This window comes from Vombatus ursinus, unplaced genomic scaffold, assembly GCF_900497805.2.
Source record: "Vombatus ursinus unplaced genomic scaffold, bare-nosed wombat genome assembly UNPS02014778.1, whole genome shotgun sequence".
In the NCBI taxonomy this organism is placed as follows: Eukaryota; Metazoa; Chordata; class Mammalia; order Diprotodontia; family Vombatidae; genus Vombatus; species Vombatus ursinus.
In genome coordinates, this window is record NW_020954556.1 from 36,465,698 (window position 1) to 36,481,021 (window position 15,324).

General features: G+C 34.8%; 1 protein-coding gene across 3 annotated transcripts in view; it reads left to right on the forward strand.

Moving 5' to 3' along the window:
• Positions 1-15,324, forward strand: part of PPP4R3B (protein phosphatase 4 regulatory subunit 3B) — a 79,271-nt gene that overhangs the window by 56,742 nt on the left and 7,205 nt on the right. For all 3 annotated transcript variants that reach the window (XM_027865148.1, XM_027865149.1, XM_027865150.1), the window contains 6 exons: positions 4,747-4,878; positions 5,468-5,570; positions 6,458-6,499; positions 12,933-13,091; positions 14,097-14,266; positions 15,089-15,228. In XM_027865148.1, coding sequence (XP_027720949.1) covers positions 4,747-4,878; positions 5,468-5,570; positions 6,458-6,499; positions 12,933-13,091; positions 14,097-14,266; positions 15,089-15,228 — 746 coding nt within the window. The remainder of the gene's footprint in view (positions 1-4,746; positions 4,879-5,467; positions 5,571-6,457; positions 6,500-12,932; positions 13,092-14,096; positions 14,267-15,088; positions 15,229-15,324) is intronic.

Here is a 15,324-nt window from a genome sequence, read left to right on the forward strand (position 1 = left end):
ACATATGTTCTACTTCAAAATTAAAGTAAATAGTAACTTTCCTCACTAAAACACTGAGATGTAGGCAGTCCACATTGCTTGTAAGAGTGATTACAGTTGTAGTATGGTAAAATGTAATGAAGATTGAACATTATTACTCAATTACAAATCAGAAACATCTGAGAATTGGAATAGGTACCAGAAACTTTGATTTGATTCATTAGGATCTGACAGCTCTGCTACAGGCAGAGGGCTGCGTGCTCCTGCCACCATCTGTAGAGGAAAATGAATTAAGTTGTATACTAACTCATTTTGTGCCACAAGCCATCTCTGTACTGTAACAGCACTGAGCAAGCTTAGGAACAGGCTATGTACAATGAAAGTGTTTAGGATTTGGAGTTAGAGGACCAAGATTTTAATCCTATTACTTAGTAACCTGAGTGACATTGGGCAGATGTCTCTGAGCCTTTGTAAAATGAGAGAGTTAGACTATAAGATCTTCAAGTTTGGTCCTTCTAACTCTTGTTTGTAAGAGTGAAAGTATAGTCTCTTTCTCTGGGAACTCTACTCTCATGGCCTGAACTCAGTTTTATTGACAGTTCTTCTAAATTTTTGTTCCTAGCCTCCCTGATCTCTCAAACTTTATCACACCTCCCAACTGCTTAGTGAACATTACCATTTAGAACCAGTTGTTAACTAACTCTGTGCCTAAAAGTGAACTTTTCATTTTATTCTCCAAAGCTGGTTTTTCTCTCTTGACTTCTCTCTCTGTCAGAACCTTGGAGTCATTTTCTAAGTTCTTTACTCTCTCCTCATTTCTAATCACTTTACCTAATTCTTTTCTTTGGAGGGTGGGAGTGGAGGTGTGTCTATTATAAATTCAAATATCTTTTACGTTTTTCCTTCGATGTCTTACTGTGTTGTGTGCATAATTCTGGGTTCTCAGATTATAGTAGTGGAACAAAAGCTGTGGCAGGTTCTCCCAAGGTTGAAACTTTGACTGTGAGCCTATTGATGGACTCTGTTATCCAAGGACCATCCTAGCTAAGTTTAGAGAAGCTGATGATTACAATGACCACAAAGAATTAATTTTTTTAGTCTCAACAATTCTCAGTTATAGTGGAATTGGCATCAGCATTGATAGAGGAGAGTACCTAGACTAATGAAATAATAGATCCTTCAAATAATAAATAATAGATACCTGAAATAATGTCTCCTGCATGTGTTAATTTCTTATTATTCTCACTGCCTGTACCCTATTTTGTGGCCTGATTATTCTAATAGCTTCTTGATCACTCCAGTCTCATTTCTTCCCCTGTCCATGCCGTGTACTATTCCCAAATTAATAATTACTTTCCTGCTCAAAAATGTCACTGTTGCTTTGTTACCTACAATATAAAGACTAACTTTAGCCTGGTATTCAAGGTCTTCTTTAGTTTGAACCCAGTTTGTGTTTCCCAGTTTACTCTTAACCCATTAAAAATAGCAAGTCAGTTAACTACCTTTGCAGCCTAACATAATGAGCCAACATGAACTTATGCATCTTGTGTATTCCTTACTTCCAAAATTTTTCTCATATCGCACCTGCTTCCTTCTTCTTACCTGTTTAAGTCCTTTTCTTTCTTCATCTTTTACTTTGCCTACCTTTGATTTTCTTCCTCTTCCTTTGTCTGTTTTCATCCTCATCATTTTTTACTTTTCATTTCCTTTTTCTGGAGGCTAACAGGTGGCTTTCATGGTAGCACTTCGGCCAAAGAAATAACTCATCACTGGACTGGATGAATTTTCAGCAGATGAGTAGTTTTGTAATTTCAGGAATAACCCCTTTTGACTATCCTAAAGGTTTCTACTGTAGGTCTGAAACCTAGTAAAACAAACTTGAGTTAGAAGGAATATATTTTTTTGTACTAGTAAAATTATTTACATAAAATATTACACAAAATAAGTCTATAAATTGTTCTTACTAGCCATTTAGATATACTTTAAGTGAGATTTGATCCCAAATAGTAATTCCTGTTTACAAATATCGAATAACGGTAATAAACCTAATTGAACAAATGATTAAGACCCATAGTTAACAAATCTACCCAAAAAAAACTTTAAATGATGGATAGGATGTTGTAACATTCACAATTTATGTAGAAAATTTCATGATTTAGGCTTTAATTTCATATATTCATTAAAATCTCTCTCGTAAAATCTGTGCTAATCATTCCAAAATCATCCAAGTCATGTCAACAACCATTTATTAAGTGCCTACTATGGACCAGGCTCTGTGCTAAGCAGTAAGGATACAAATAAAGACAAAACACAGTCCCCTGCTCTCAATGAGCTCCTAGTCTAATGAGGCAGACAACTATGTACAAACAAGATGTATACAGGGTAAACGGGAAATAAAATCAGAAGGAAGGCATTCAAGTTAAGGAGAATTGGGAAAGGCTTTTTGTAGAAGGTGGGACTTTATTTGAGACTAGAAGGAAGCCAGGAGATAGAGATGAAGAGGGAGAGAGTGTTTGGTTTGGGGGACAGCCAGTAAAAATTCCTGGAATCAGACAAGTCTTGTACAAGGAACAGCAAGAAAGCATGTGTCACTTTATCATAGAGTTCCATGGAGGAGGACAGTAAGGTGTAAGAATACTAGAAACACATGAAATTAAGGGACCAAGTTGGGATGAGCATAAGCCAAACAGGATTTTATATTTGATCCTGGAGAGAACAAAGAACCAGTGGAGTTTTTCAAATGGTAGGGGTGGTGACATGGTCACACATGTACTTTAGGAAGGTCTATTTGACAGCCGAATAGAGTACAGACTGTACTGAGGAGAAACTGGAAGTCAGAGAGACCAGCCCCAAGCTCGGGCAATATTCTAGGCATGACCGAGTTCAAACAGAAGATTGTAAGAAGACTGGAAAGGTAGGGAGGGTCCAAATAGGAGGCAAGGGTGGGGAAGGAGGCATGGTCAGACCTATACTTGGAGGAAGATCCATTTGACAGCCAAGTAGAGGATGGACTGAACTAGGGAAAGACTAGAGTCAGGGAGATCGACCAAAAGGCTATTGTAGGCATAAAGTAATTGAGGTTCTACACCAGAGTGGTGGTAATGTCAGAGGAGAGAAAGGCGAATATAATAGAGACAGAAGATGAAAATTACAAAACTTGGACATCTGAATGTATTAAGAAGAGGTCTGGTCTAAAGAGAGAGTGAGGAGTCAAAGATAACACTTAGGTTGCCAGCCTTGGTAACTGAGAAGTTAGTAGTACCTTTGACATAGGGCAATTAGGATGAAGGAAGGTTTTAGGGAGAAAGATAATGAGTTCAGTTTCAGACATGTTGAGTTTGAGATGTCTACAAGACATCCAGTTCGGGGGCAGCTAGTTGGCTCAGTGGATAGAGCACCAGCCCTGAAGTCAGGAGGACCTGAGTTCAAATCCGGCCTCACTTGACACTTAACTAGCTGTGTGACCCTGGGCAAGTCACTTAACTCCAATTGTCTTTTAAAAAAAAAAAAAAGACATCCAGTTCAAGATGTCCAACAGGCAGTTGGAGATCAGGAGAGAGGATAGGGCTGGACAAGTATATTTGAGAGTCATCTGCATAGAGATGATAATTGAATCCATGGTAGCTAGTGAGATTACCAGAGAAGAGGGCCTAGGACAGAGCATGGCCAGAGTTAAATTGAGTAAGATCTGGAAGGAGAATCCAGCAAGAATGACTGAGACTATACGTGTGTGTGTGCGCGCGCGCGTGTGCGCATGCGTGTGCATGTAGTCTCAGAAGGAGAACGAAGAGAAAGCAGTGTAAGGAAAATCTAATGAGAAATATCAAGAAGAGTATGATCAACACTGTCAAAGGCTAGAGAGAGGTCAGAAAGGATGAAAATTGAGAAGAAGCCATTAAATGGAGCAATTAAGAGGTCATTGGTCATTTTAGAGAACTGTTTTGGTTACATGATGAAGTTGGAAGTCAGACTACAGAGAACAGGTAGCATTTTCAGGAATTTCAGTTAGACAGGAGAGGTGTGAGACGCTAGCTAATAGATGGATCGTGAGGTTTTTTGAGGATGAGGCAAACATGAAACGTTGGAAGTAGTAGTAGGGAGGCTGGTAGTAGAAAGGGATTGAAGGTAAGTGAGAGAGTGACGCTAATAGAGGGAGCAGTCTGCTAGAGAAGATAGGATGGAATGAGGTCACTAGTGCAATTAAAAAAAAAGGCAATGTGAGCCATGGAAGGGACTGTCTTCTGCCTTTTTTTCTTTTTTCTTTTTTTTTTTAGGGGAAAGGTATCCCTAGTGTTTTATACAGTGCTTAGGCACATAGCGTGAGACTGAGAGAATAGGTTTTTTGGGATCACATGGTTTGTGATACTAGTCTATTTCTAAATTCTTGAGGTTAAAATCCAGAATGGAAACATTAGCACCTTCAGGGAACAAAAATTTCTGTTAAGTGATTTTGTTGTCCATGTTAGTATAATGATGTTGCAAGCTATGGTCCATTCTTGTGGGGGTTTTTTGTATTTGAGGGGGTTGGGGGGTAGGTTTTTTCTTCTTGGGGGAAGAGGGAAGACTTTCTGCCACAATTTGAAAAAGCAGAAAGAAAAATTAAATTGAATATTAATTATTCTTTTATTTCATTGTTACCTGATTTAATTCTGGTTTGTTTTTATTTTTCATTCAGTCGGTGGTATGTAAAATATCTCTATCTATGCATATTGATATAGATATAATGTTTATTAAAACAAAGTCTAATTGAAAAATGTTTTCTTTCAGGATATCCTTCTCATTAATGTAGTAATTGAACAAATGATCTGTGATACTGACCCTGAACTAGGGGGAGCTGTTCAGTTAATGGGACTCCTTCGTACTTTAATTGATCCAGAGAACATGCTGGCTACAGCTAATGTAAGACAATATCCAGGGGTAAAAAGCATTTTTATCGTCTAATATAGTTTTGCCGTAGAAATAGCACACAGCGCTTTGTTTATATAGATTGTCCATGTAGGATTCTAAATTGATAATTGTTAAGGTTAAAACCAGGGCTATAATTTGTAAAAATTGTAAATTTTAAGAAATTGATTTCTAAGTTACTCTTTCCTTAAGTAAACTACTTTTTAATTTTTTCTTTTCCTGGCTTTTTATTATATAAAACCAGCTTCCAAATATGTGTGAAAATACATCTAGCCATTCCAGTGTTGTTACTTCTTAAGTATTACTCATTCTTACTTATTTTTAGGTCATAAAATCAACATACACAAAGCACTTTGTAAACTTTAAAGTACTGTATTATAAATGTATTTTGTTTCTAGCAGTATTCGCCATAAGATGCAATAAGATTTTTAGTTTCTTTGCTATAACAAGATGCTTAAAATATATATGTTATATGTGATGTTTTAGATAGTAGTATAAGCCAACATGTGATATGTACTAATTCTTAAAGTTGGTTGTTAATTATGAAGGTAATAAATTCTCACTTTGCTCTTTTCTGTTACAGAAAACTGAAAAAAGCGAATTTCTAAATTTCTTCTATAATCATTGTATGCATGTTCTCACAGCACCACTTTTGGCTAATACTTCAGAAGATAAATGTGAAAAGGGTAAGCTATTGTGTGTGTGTGTGTGTGTGTGTGTGTGTGTGTTTAATCACTATTTTGTGATTCTTTTGCCTTAAAAGTGAAAGAAAAAAAAAAAAACAACAGCATGACCCATAAGCCATGTCTCTATGACACTTAGTTTATTTGGCTCGTTAAGTGCCAAGAAATCTGCTTTTGGACATTCCAACTTATGATTAAAAAAATTATTTTAAGGGATCTTGAATGTGAATGTTGAATCATATGATAGGTAGGATTGTCTTAGGAGGATTTTGGGAAAAGACTAACATGCCAGTAGAGCTAACATACCAGAGTTTATGAAATTTTTAACATTTTATAGTTGAAAGAGACATTTGAAACCATCTCGTCCAACTTCTACCTCAATAAGAATACTTCTACATTGTGCCCAAAATGGTCATCCAAACTTTGCTTGAAGACATCTAATGAGGAGGAACCTTCTATCCCCTAAGGCTCAGCCCATTCCACTCCTGGATAGCTTAGTATTGGAATGTTTTTCCTTATCATCAAGTGTAAATTTTCCCTTTTTTGGTTGTTGTTGTTGTTGTTTTTTTGTTTGTTTGTTTGTTTGTTTGTTTTTGTTGCACATTGTAACCCTTAATACTATCCTCTTTAACTGGAAAAAAAAAAAAAGACATTTCCTCTTCCATGTGATACCCTTAGCAAGTTAATCTGTAAACCAAAAAGTTAAGAATATTTCAGTTTAATTTAGAGTACATAAGAAAAACAGGTAACTCCATCAGTGTTCTGGTTGAATTCTAGACAATTTTCCTAGTTTTATTCTTAATCTAATTGTTTCTTGAATTTCTACTTGAAATTGTGTAGAGAACATCTTTGTTTTAACTAAAATATTCTGACTTTTATTTTTCCATTAGATGAAATAGTTGGCGCTAACAAAAGTAACACAGTTTGCCCTGGTAAGTGTGAAGTTTATCTTTTTAAAACAGATTTAAAGCAATAAATATGCTTGTGTTGTATACATCATATTTATATTATTCAGTATTCAAAATAAGGTCTAGAAATTGACTTTTTTCTTTTCTACCAAGAATTAAAATTTCCTTCTGTAGAAAAGGAGGTGGCAAATGCATTTGAGATTTCAATTATCTTTGCTTTTTGAGATTTTTATACTTATATTGTATATTTGTGAAAAGAGTTTGCCTGGTTTTTGATGTTTAGATTGTTGCTCATTTTGAAAGCTTACCTGTAGACCTTCTTTTCTTAGAGACCTGATACTTCTATTGGTCCTTTTTCCATGGTAGATTTTTTTTATTAGATATTCTAGGTATGTGTAAACCAACTCTTTCTACTTGGAGTATGCAAAAAAACTAGTGCATATTGTGTCAATGTACTACCAATACTTATTTCTCAAGAAGACTATTAAAGAGCCCATATAATTCGTTCTGTAACTTCAAGGCAATCAGTCATCTTTAACAGGGAAACTTTTTCAGTATTTGGGCAGAGAGAGCAATAATACCTACTTTTGTGTCTCTGTGATTTGGGCTGAGCATAGCATTTAATTAACAGTTTAGACATCTTACTGAAGTAAGATCTTAATAAGATTTGCAGATGGAGAAAATTGTAGAGATTATGTTCCACTGACACTGTCCCCCACATAAAGCCGAAATTAAGTGTGAGATAAAGATGAAATTTATGTTTAAAATTTTAGGCACAAAAACACCTTGTTTATTCTCACTAAAAGCAATGTAAATCAAGCAATATAAAGAAATATGTTTCACTGTTTAAAAAAAAATCCATGTATATGTCCTGAGAGATAGAAAGGACACATGAATAATAACGGTGTTAGTAGCTAATCATTCCATTATTTTGATCAATCTTAGCTAAGCAGGTGAAATTTTTTAAAGTACCTTTGTTGAAAGATACACAAAACTACAATCAAGTAACATAAGTCATAACAGTCAGTGCTCATAGTTTTTCAACAGTAATGTTTCATTCTGCACATTGGGAAACAAGCAAAAATGAATTGTTTCCAATTCCAACTCAACATAAAGTTTTCAATATAAATTCATTTTACTCTTCTTTAGATGGTCCTACCTAATGGGTAGTATCAAAAATACCTTAATTTTCTAGTCATATTTGTATTTTTAGTTTTAGTGTGAGTGTGAAGAATAAAAAAAAAAAAGGCAAGTTTGCCTGGACCATAGAATACAGGAAGGGGAACAATTTATATAATAAAACTGTAAAGAAAGGTTGAGGCCAAGGGTTTTGAGGGTTTTAAATGATAGAGATAGAGTTTGTTCAGTGGCAAATGAGGGTGGGGGAATGTGACTGGACTTTAAGAAAATCACTTTGGCAAGATATATGGCAGATGGATTGGGATGGGAAAAGATTTGAGAAAGGAAGACCAGTTAGAAAGCGTTTGCAAAAGACCTCAACCAGAATTGTGTCTGAGTGGAAAGGAAGGAGATATAAACAACAGATGTTGTGAAGGCCAAAAATTACACAATTTGACAGTTGCATGGATATATGGAGTAAAGGGAGAGTGTTGAATTGAAGATAGCATGGAGGTTGTTATGAGTTTGAGTGACTAGAATGTTATTGGTACCCTTGATAAAAATAAGAAGGTATAGAAGAAGGGTGGGTTTGAGGGTAAAGAATGTAATGATATCTACAATCTGGCTTCAGTCCTTCCATTCCTGCTCATCTATATCACTGTCTGTCATAAAAGCAAACTGATTAACTGTTAACAATTAACCAGTCACTATCCTGGATTGTAAGTGTCTGCCCTGGTGTGGTCACCTAATGAAACCCTGCAGTGATCTGGCAAGGGAATTTTCCCACTGCATCTGCACATCTGCTGTTGAAGGACCCATATATCTGTTAGTTGGTAATTTCCCTGAGTGGCCAACCACCAGCATACATGGGAAGAAGTTGATCATTAGTGAAAGTTAGCTATAGTAGTGTTGGATATGAGCCCCATGATTAGCTATCTTAGGAAGAGTGATAGGCATCCCATCTCCATGTTGCAATTAATCACATACCCCCCGGGATCATTCCATGGTGCCCACTTTAGAGACCACTGCTGTAGAATGTAGTTTAGCTGATGTAAATAACTTAATTCACTGAAAGATAGTTTATTTGGGGTATCATTTTACTAATTTTGGGGTGTCAACTCCTTATTGGCCATTTTGTTTTGTCCTTTAAAGTACAAAGATCACTTTTCTTTGTGGAAAAAAAATTATTTAAAGCAATTCTTCCTTCTGTCATCAGTTATTGTCCCTTCTCCCACGAACAATGGTCCTTTTTCTTTTTTAATATTCTTGGTTGTTCTCAGTATAACCTTTTTATTATCCTTACCATATCTTACCAGCTTCAGTTTCCTAGCCTCAGCTCATCTGTGGGCATTGGCATTCTTGACACAATTCTTTTTCTTTTTCTTTTTTTTTTCTTTTTTTTAGTTTATTTTTATTTTTCAATATTCACTTCCATAAGATTTTGAGTTCAAAATTTTCTCCCCATCTCTCCCCCCATCCCACGATGGTGTATAATTTGATATAGGCTTTACATATACATTCATATTTTCACATTATCTTGACACAATTTTTAAAGGACTATGCCGTGATTTTGTATTCATCCTCAATTACTAATCTTTGTTACTATCATCTGACTACATCCTTTTAAAATTAAGTTGATGAATTGATTCGTTCCTTATGTATCCACATCTGTCTCTTGAGCCAATTCCCCCTTCTCATCTTCAGAATTCTTTCTCTTAGTCATCAGAATTTCCTTCTTGAGAGGCTACTTCCTCTGAAGAATTTTATACCATGACCTCCTTCTCTGAACCTTTTATAATCTGTGATTTTAAAATATTCCTATCAGATTATTCCTTTTCTACCACACATTCTAAGATGGAGTGGTCACTTGCTCCCAAGGTTTCTATCTTCCGTCCCCTCTTCCTTCTCTCCTCCCGCCCCTTTTTTGGGTGAAAATCAAATTCAATATAACTTTTGGTCCTTTTTTTTTAATATTAATTTATTTAAAAAATTATTCCCCCAGTTACATGTAAAACCAATTTTTTTTTTGGTTAGGCAGTGGGGTTAAGTGACTTGCCCAGGGTCACACAGCTAGTAAGTGTTATGTGTCTAAGGCCGGATTTGAGCTCAGGTCCTCCTGAATCCAGGACCAGTGCTCTATCCACTGCGCCACCTAGCTGCCCCTAAAAACAATTTTTAACATTCATTTTTATTCATTCATTTTTAAATCATTGAGTTCCTAATTCTCTCCCTTCCTCCCTCCCCACTACCACCCATTAAGAAGGCGAGCAGTTTGATATGTTATACATGTGTAGTCATGCAAAACATATCTATAATGTTGTGAAATATCATATCATGTTGTGAAATAAAACAAACAAAAAACCTCAAGAAAAATAAAGTTTAAAAAAAAGTATGCTTCACTCCATATTCAAACATCAGTTCTTTCTCTGGGGATGCATAGCATTTTTCATCACAAGTCCTTCAGAGTTCTCTTGGATCGTTTGCTGAGAATAGCTTAAGTCATTCATAGCTGATCATCTTACAGTAGTGCTGTTACTTTGTATACAGTACATTTCACTTTGCTCATGCAAGTTTTTCTAGGTTTTTCTGAGAGCATCCTGCTCATCAGGATCATATTTCTTATTGTGCAATGGTATTCTATCATAATCACATACCATAACGTATTCACCCATTTTCCATTTGATGGGCATCCTCCTCGATTTCTGATTCTTTGCCCTCAGAAATGAGCTGCTATAAATATTTTTGTACATAAAGGTCCTTTTCCTTTTTTTTTTTTTTTAAATCTCTTTTGGGATACAGACCTAGTAGTGGTATTTTGGTTCTTTCTTTATCAAGGATGAAATTATCGTTAAGAGAAGTCAGTAAATGATTAGCTTTTCTGCTTTTGGCAGAAAGAAGGAGCTCTAGCAGATACCAAGGTAAATAAAAGTCTCCCATTCCTACCATATTGTGCTTGTGTGCAAGGTTTGTGTCCTGAAGTACTTGAAGAACATAGTACCCAGAAGAAGCTCCGGCCAGTCCTCAGATAATACAGATCAAGACCAAAGAAAGCCTCATAACTCCTGCCAGAATTGCTCAAAGCCTGGCTCTATCCCAAATTCCCATAGAAATCCGTAAGATATTTCTCATATATTCCCCCTTCACTCTCCATTCACACCACTGCCACCCAAGTTTAAGCCCTCATACTTTCTTACCTGGACTATTAAAATAGCCTCCTATTTGGTCTACCCTTCAAGTCTCTTCCCACTCCAATCTATCATCCACAGACATCTAAGTGATTTTCCTAAAGTACTCAGATTTGAGCATGTCTATTCTCCTCACTCCCACCGTTAACAATAAGCTCCATTGCAAACTTCATGTTTTCCATACTACTTCTACTCTTCTGGTAAACTGGACACTATCCCTGCCTGAGTCCTCCATTTCTGATAGGTCAGCTTTGCTCTGGTTTCCTGCTTACTTGTATTTGTAGTCCTAGCATATAGTAAGCACTTAATTGCTTTATCTATCAAGATAACTTTATATGTTTCACATTTACTTAATTTTGTATATTGTATCCCTCAGCAGATTATAGGATCATAGATTTACAGCTGGAAGGGACCTTACAGGTCTTCAAGTTAAGCCCCTCCGTATTACAGATGAGGAACCTGAGGCCCAGAGAAGTTGTGACTTGACTAATGTCACACAGCCAGTAAATGTCTGAGGCAAACCCACGTCTTCCAGACTCATATATCCACTATACTATATAAATGCCTTAGGGATAGAGACTGCTTGCTTTCTTAGCATAGTGCCTGGAGTATAACATAGTAAGTGCTTAATGTATGTTTGAGTGAAATTAAATTAAAGATATAGAAGATACTGAAACTAATCTTTAAAGTAGAAAAAGAGGGGCAGCTAGGTGGCACAGTGGATAAAGCCCTGGCTCCGGAGTCAGAAGGACCTGAGTTCAAATGTGGCCTCAGACACATGTGTGACCCTGGGCAGGTCACTTAACCCTGATTGCCTTGCAAAATAAATAAATAAACAAACAAAGTAGAAAAAGCTGGGGGAAGGGGTCTGCTATTATATTTAATGACCAGGTTTAATATATTTAATGACCAGTATTCATCCTGAGGAAAATTAACTTGATTCCTTATGATATTCAAGGATTCCTGAAATGGTTACTGTCCTAGTATAGTTTAAAATCAGTAATTTTTCTGTCTACACCTATGCATAATATCAGTGTGTGGCTATTATAACAAATTAATTCAAGTAGTATTTCTAGGTGATTCAGTAGTGTATAAACCAGTGGGTGGAGAAAAAAGGTCAATCCATTTGAATAGGCTTCAATTAGATATGTTGATATTTTATAAAATGGCATTATTTAATTTACATTTTATTAAAATGTTCTTCTTTTGAAGATGTTTTGAGGGTGATAATCCTAATATTGTTTCTTACTTGAACACTTTGTGTGTTTTACCAGTTCAAGTAAAATATTTGACAGTTTTTGTTGTGTCCTTCAACAAATTGACCATGTTTGACTTCCAGGCTTTCTTGAGTCATAAACGTGGCAGTGTCAGTTGTTTGAGCATTTTTCTATGTTGTTTTTCCTTTTCCTAAAACATAATTTGCTCATTGGAATTACTTTTAAAACACTTACTTTAAGTCATAATTTTAGAAATCTGAACCTACTAGAAAATAGATTTTTTAAAAAGTAACATTGAGCGAACCACTGAATGTTTCCATTTCCTTACCTACTCATAGAATGTCAGATCTACAGGGCCCTAGAAATAATTTAAACCGGTCCCCTCACTTATTTGATTCAAGGAAACTGAGGCCCTGAGTAGTGAAATTATTTGTCTTAGATGCCATAACTAATTAGTGGCCTGTTAGCTAGACTTTTTAGCACATTGTTCTTTCCGTATTACCACACCAATATCTGTTTTTAAACAGAAAGGATAATGTATTTGAACATGAAATCTTCACCTACAAATATATGGATATCTAGAAACATCAGCATATTTAATTTGGAGTTTTTAATGTTTCTCATAAAAATGGAAACAATATTACAAGTGTTTCTGTTGAGAAAAGAGACAAAGACAAAAATGGTATTTTTGAAGTGTCTGTCTACTGATGAAATGTGTGGTATAGTGTCAAAAGCACTGGACATGAGTGGTGGGAGTACTATAGAAATGTGGATTGTATTAATAATAATTGTAATAACAATACCATTAATGTCTTTAATTTGTATAAAAATTGAACAGTGTCCTCAAAAAGTAGATTGCATGATTTTTTTTACATAAGTGAACAACAAGAATTTTGCATTTTTATGTGTCTAATTTTATCTTCCTTTTTTTAATAGATAACTACCAAACAGCACAGCTGCTTGCCTTAATTTTGGAATTACTCACATTTTGTGTGGAACACCACACATACCACATAAAAAATTATATTATGAACAAAGATTTGCTAAGACGTGTTCTGGTCTTGATGAATTCAAAACATACTTTTCTGGCATTATGTAAGTAATTATTCAAATAGAGCTTTTATAAAATGATTTAAAGGCCAATTTTTTTTAGTAAGAAAATGCCATTTATTCACTCAGTTGAATTGATGGCACTATGCATTGGAAAGCCATAACTTTAAAAAAAATGATGGTGGGAAGGATATGGCATATAATGTAATGGTTTCCCTTCATACTACTTTGGAAAAGAAGTTTTAACTAGTTTTAATGTTCTTAAGAAAGGGTGTCATGATAAAATCTCACTCATACTTTTTGCTCCAGTCCTTTTTATCAGTTTAGTCACTCATTTTGTAACCTGAGCCTTTGAAGTTTTGTGTGACTTACTTTAGTTCATTCATGTATTGAACTATGTTCAGAAGAAGTCAGTGGATAAAGCACTAGAAAGTAATTATTAGATGTAGAATCTCTTACAATTCCTAACATGTTGTCTGTTTCCCTTGTCTTTAACTCATTATTTAGAATTGTTATATTATGTATTGACATGGGAAGGAGCAGAGTATATTAGTATTTAGTCCTAGAAAGGTTGGATTGATGGGAAAGGAGTGAATGTGTAGATAAGACTTTTTTCCTTTCCTTTCCTCTTCTGATTTCATTCTTCCTGGGTTAAAAATATCCACACAAATAGAGGTGAGATATACTTCCTAGATACAAAATTTCATCATGGGATGATTTCTTTTTTAAGTCTTGTTTTATGAAGGACTAATTGGATAGTATCTCTAAAGCACATTAAACAACCCTTTGGAGACAGATAGTATATAAAAATAGGATTAGCAAATATAACATAAGGAATTAGAATTATGTGGTTTGTAACAGCAGGAATTTGTCAGTTTTTTTGGGTGTTTTTGTTTGTTTTGCTCTGGTAGGCTGAAGGAGATATAGATACAGTGGTTATTTTCAAGCTTCAAAAATGTGAAATAAAGGCCAGTTGTGCTTAAAAGCCCAATAACTGGTTCTTTTAATGTCATAAAAGAACTTCACCTTACCCTAAATTATTTTTAACAGGTGCTCTTCGTTTCATGAGGAGGATAATTGGTCTTAAAGATGAATTTTACAACCGTTATATCACCAAGGGAAATCTTTTTGAGCCAGTTATAAATGCCCTTCTGGATAATGGAACCCGATACAACCTGCTAAACTCAGCTGTCATTGAATTGTTTGAATTCATAAGAGTGGTAAGTTGAAACGCTGTTGAGAAGAGTTCTTAGGATTTATTCAAATGTAGTTACTAATTTCTGAAATGACACCAATTCTTTTGTAGAGTATATATCAATAAAGTTAAATTCCCTGCATTTCCTATTTTCTCACTATTTGTTTTATGTTTATTCCATGTGTCTGAATTTCTCTTTCTTTATCTAGTTACCTTTTATTGTCACTAACTTTTCCCCTTTGGACTAAATAATACCATCATATTTATTAAAATAAAAAATATAGAAACAATAATTAAAAGTAAGAAATGTCAGTAAAATTTTATAAAAACCTGGAATTGACATGCCACTTTTGTAATGTAAATTAAATAAACATGAGTTCAGTTAAGCGTAACTTGGTTTAGTTCTTAGTTGAAAAATGTTCTGATGTATTTGACATATTGTCATTCCCTTTTGAATTTCAAAACATATAAAATGGAGTTCAGGAGAAGTTGTTATTGTGAAGTAGTCACTCTCCAAAAGTTACACTATTAGAGAACTCTAGGACCAATTCCTGGAGTGGAATTCTAGGTAAATAGTTCATTAGTCCTATATTATATAAATTCTGAGGAATCTGCTTATTTTTAATGTAATCTTGACCCATTTCTAAAACAGTGAAATGGGAAGTCATTTAAAGTTTTCTACAGATAGTATTTGCATATGTGAAAAAACTGCTTAGGGAATTTTTTGGAAGGTGATTAAAAAAACTTGGGGGGCAGCTTTGTAATGATAAATATTTTTATTTTTCTGGATAATACTGTGATATGAGAAAAATTATGTGGAATGTGAATTTTTTTTGTGCTTATACAGGAAGATATCAAGTCTCTTACTGCACATATAGTTGAAAATTTTTATAAGGCCCTTGAATCAATTGAATATGTTCAGACATTCAAAGGATTGAAGACAAAATATGAACAAGAAAAAGACAGACAAAATCAGAAACTGAACAGGTATTTGTGTTTTGAAATTCAAGCCTATGATATTTTTTGATCCATATTTTTTGATACTACAGGCATATATTGCTTCACATCATTATTTGGTTCACA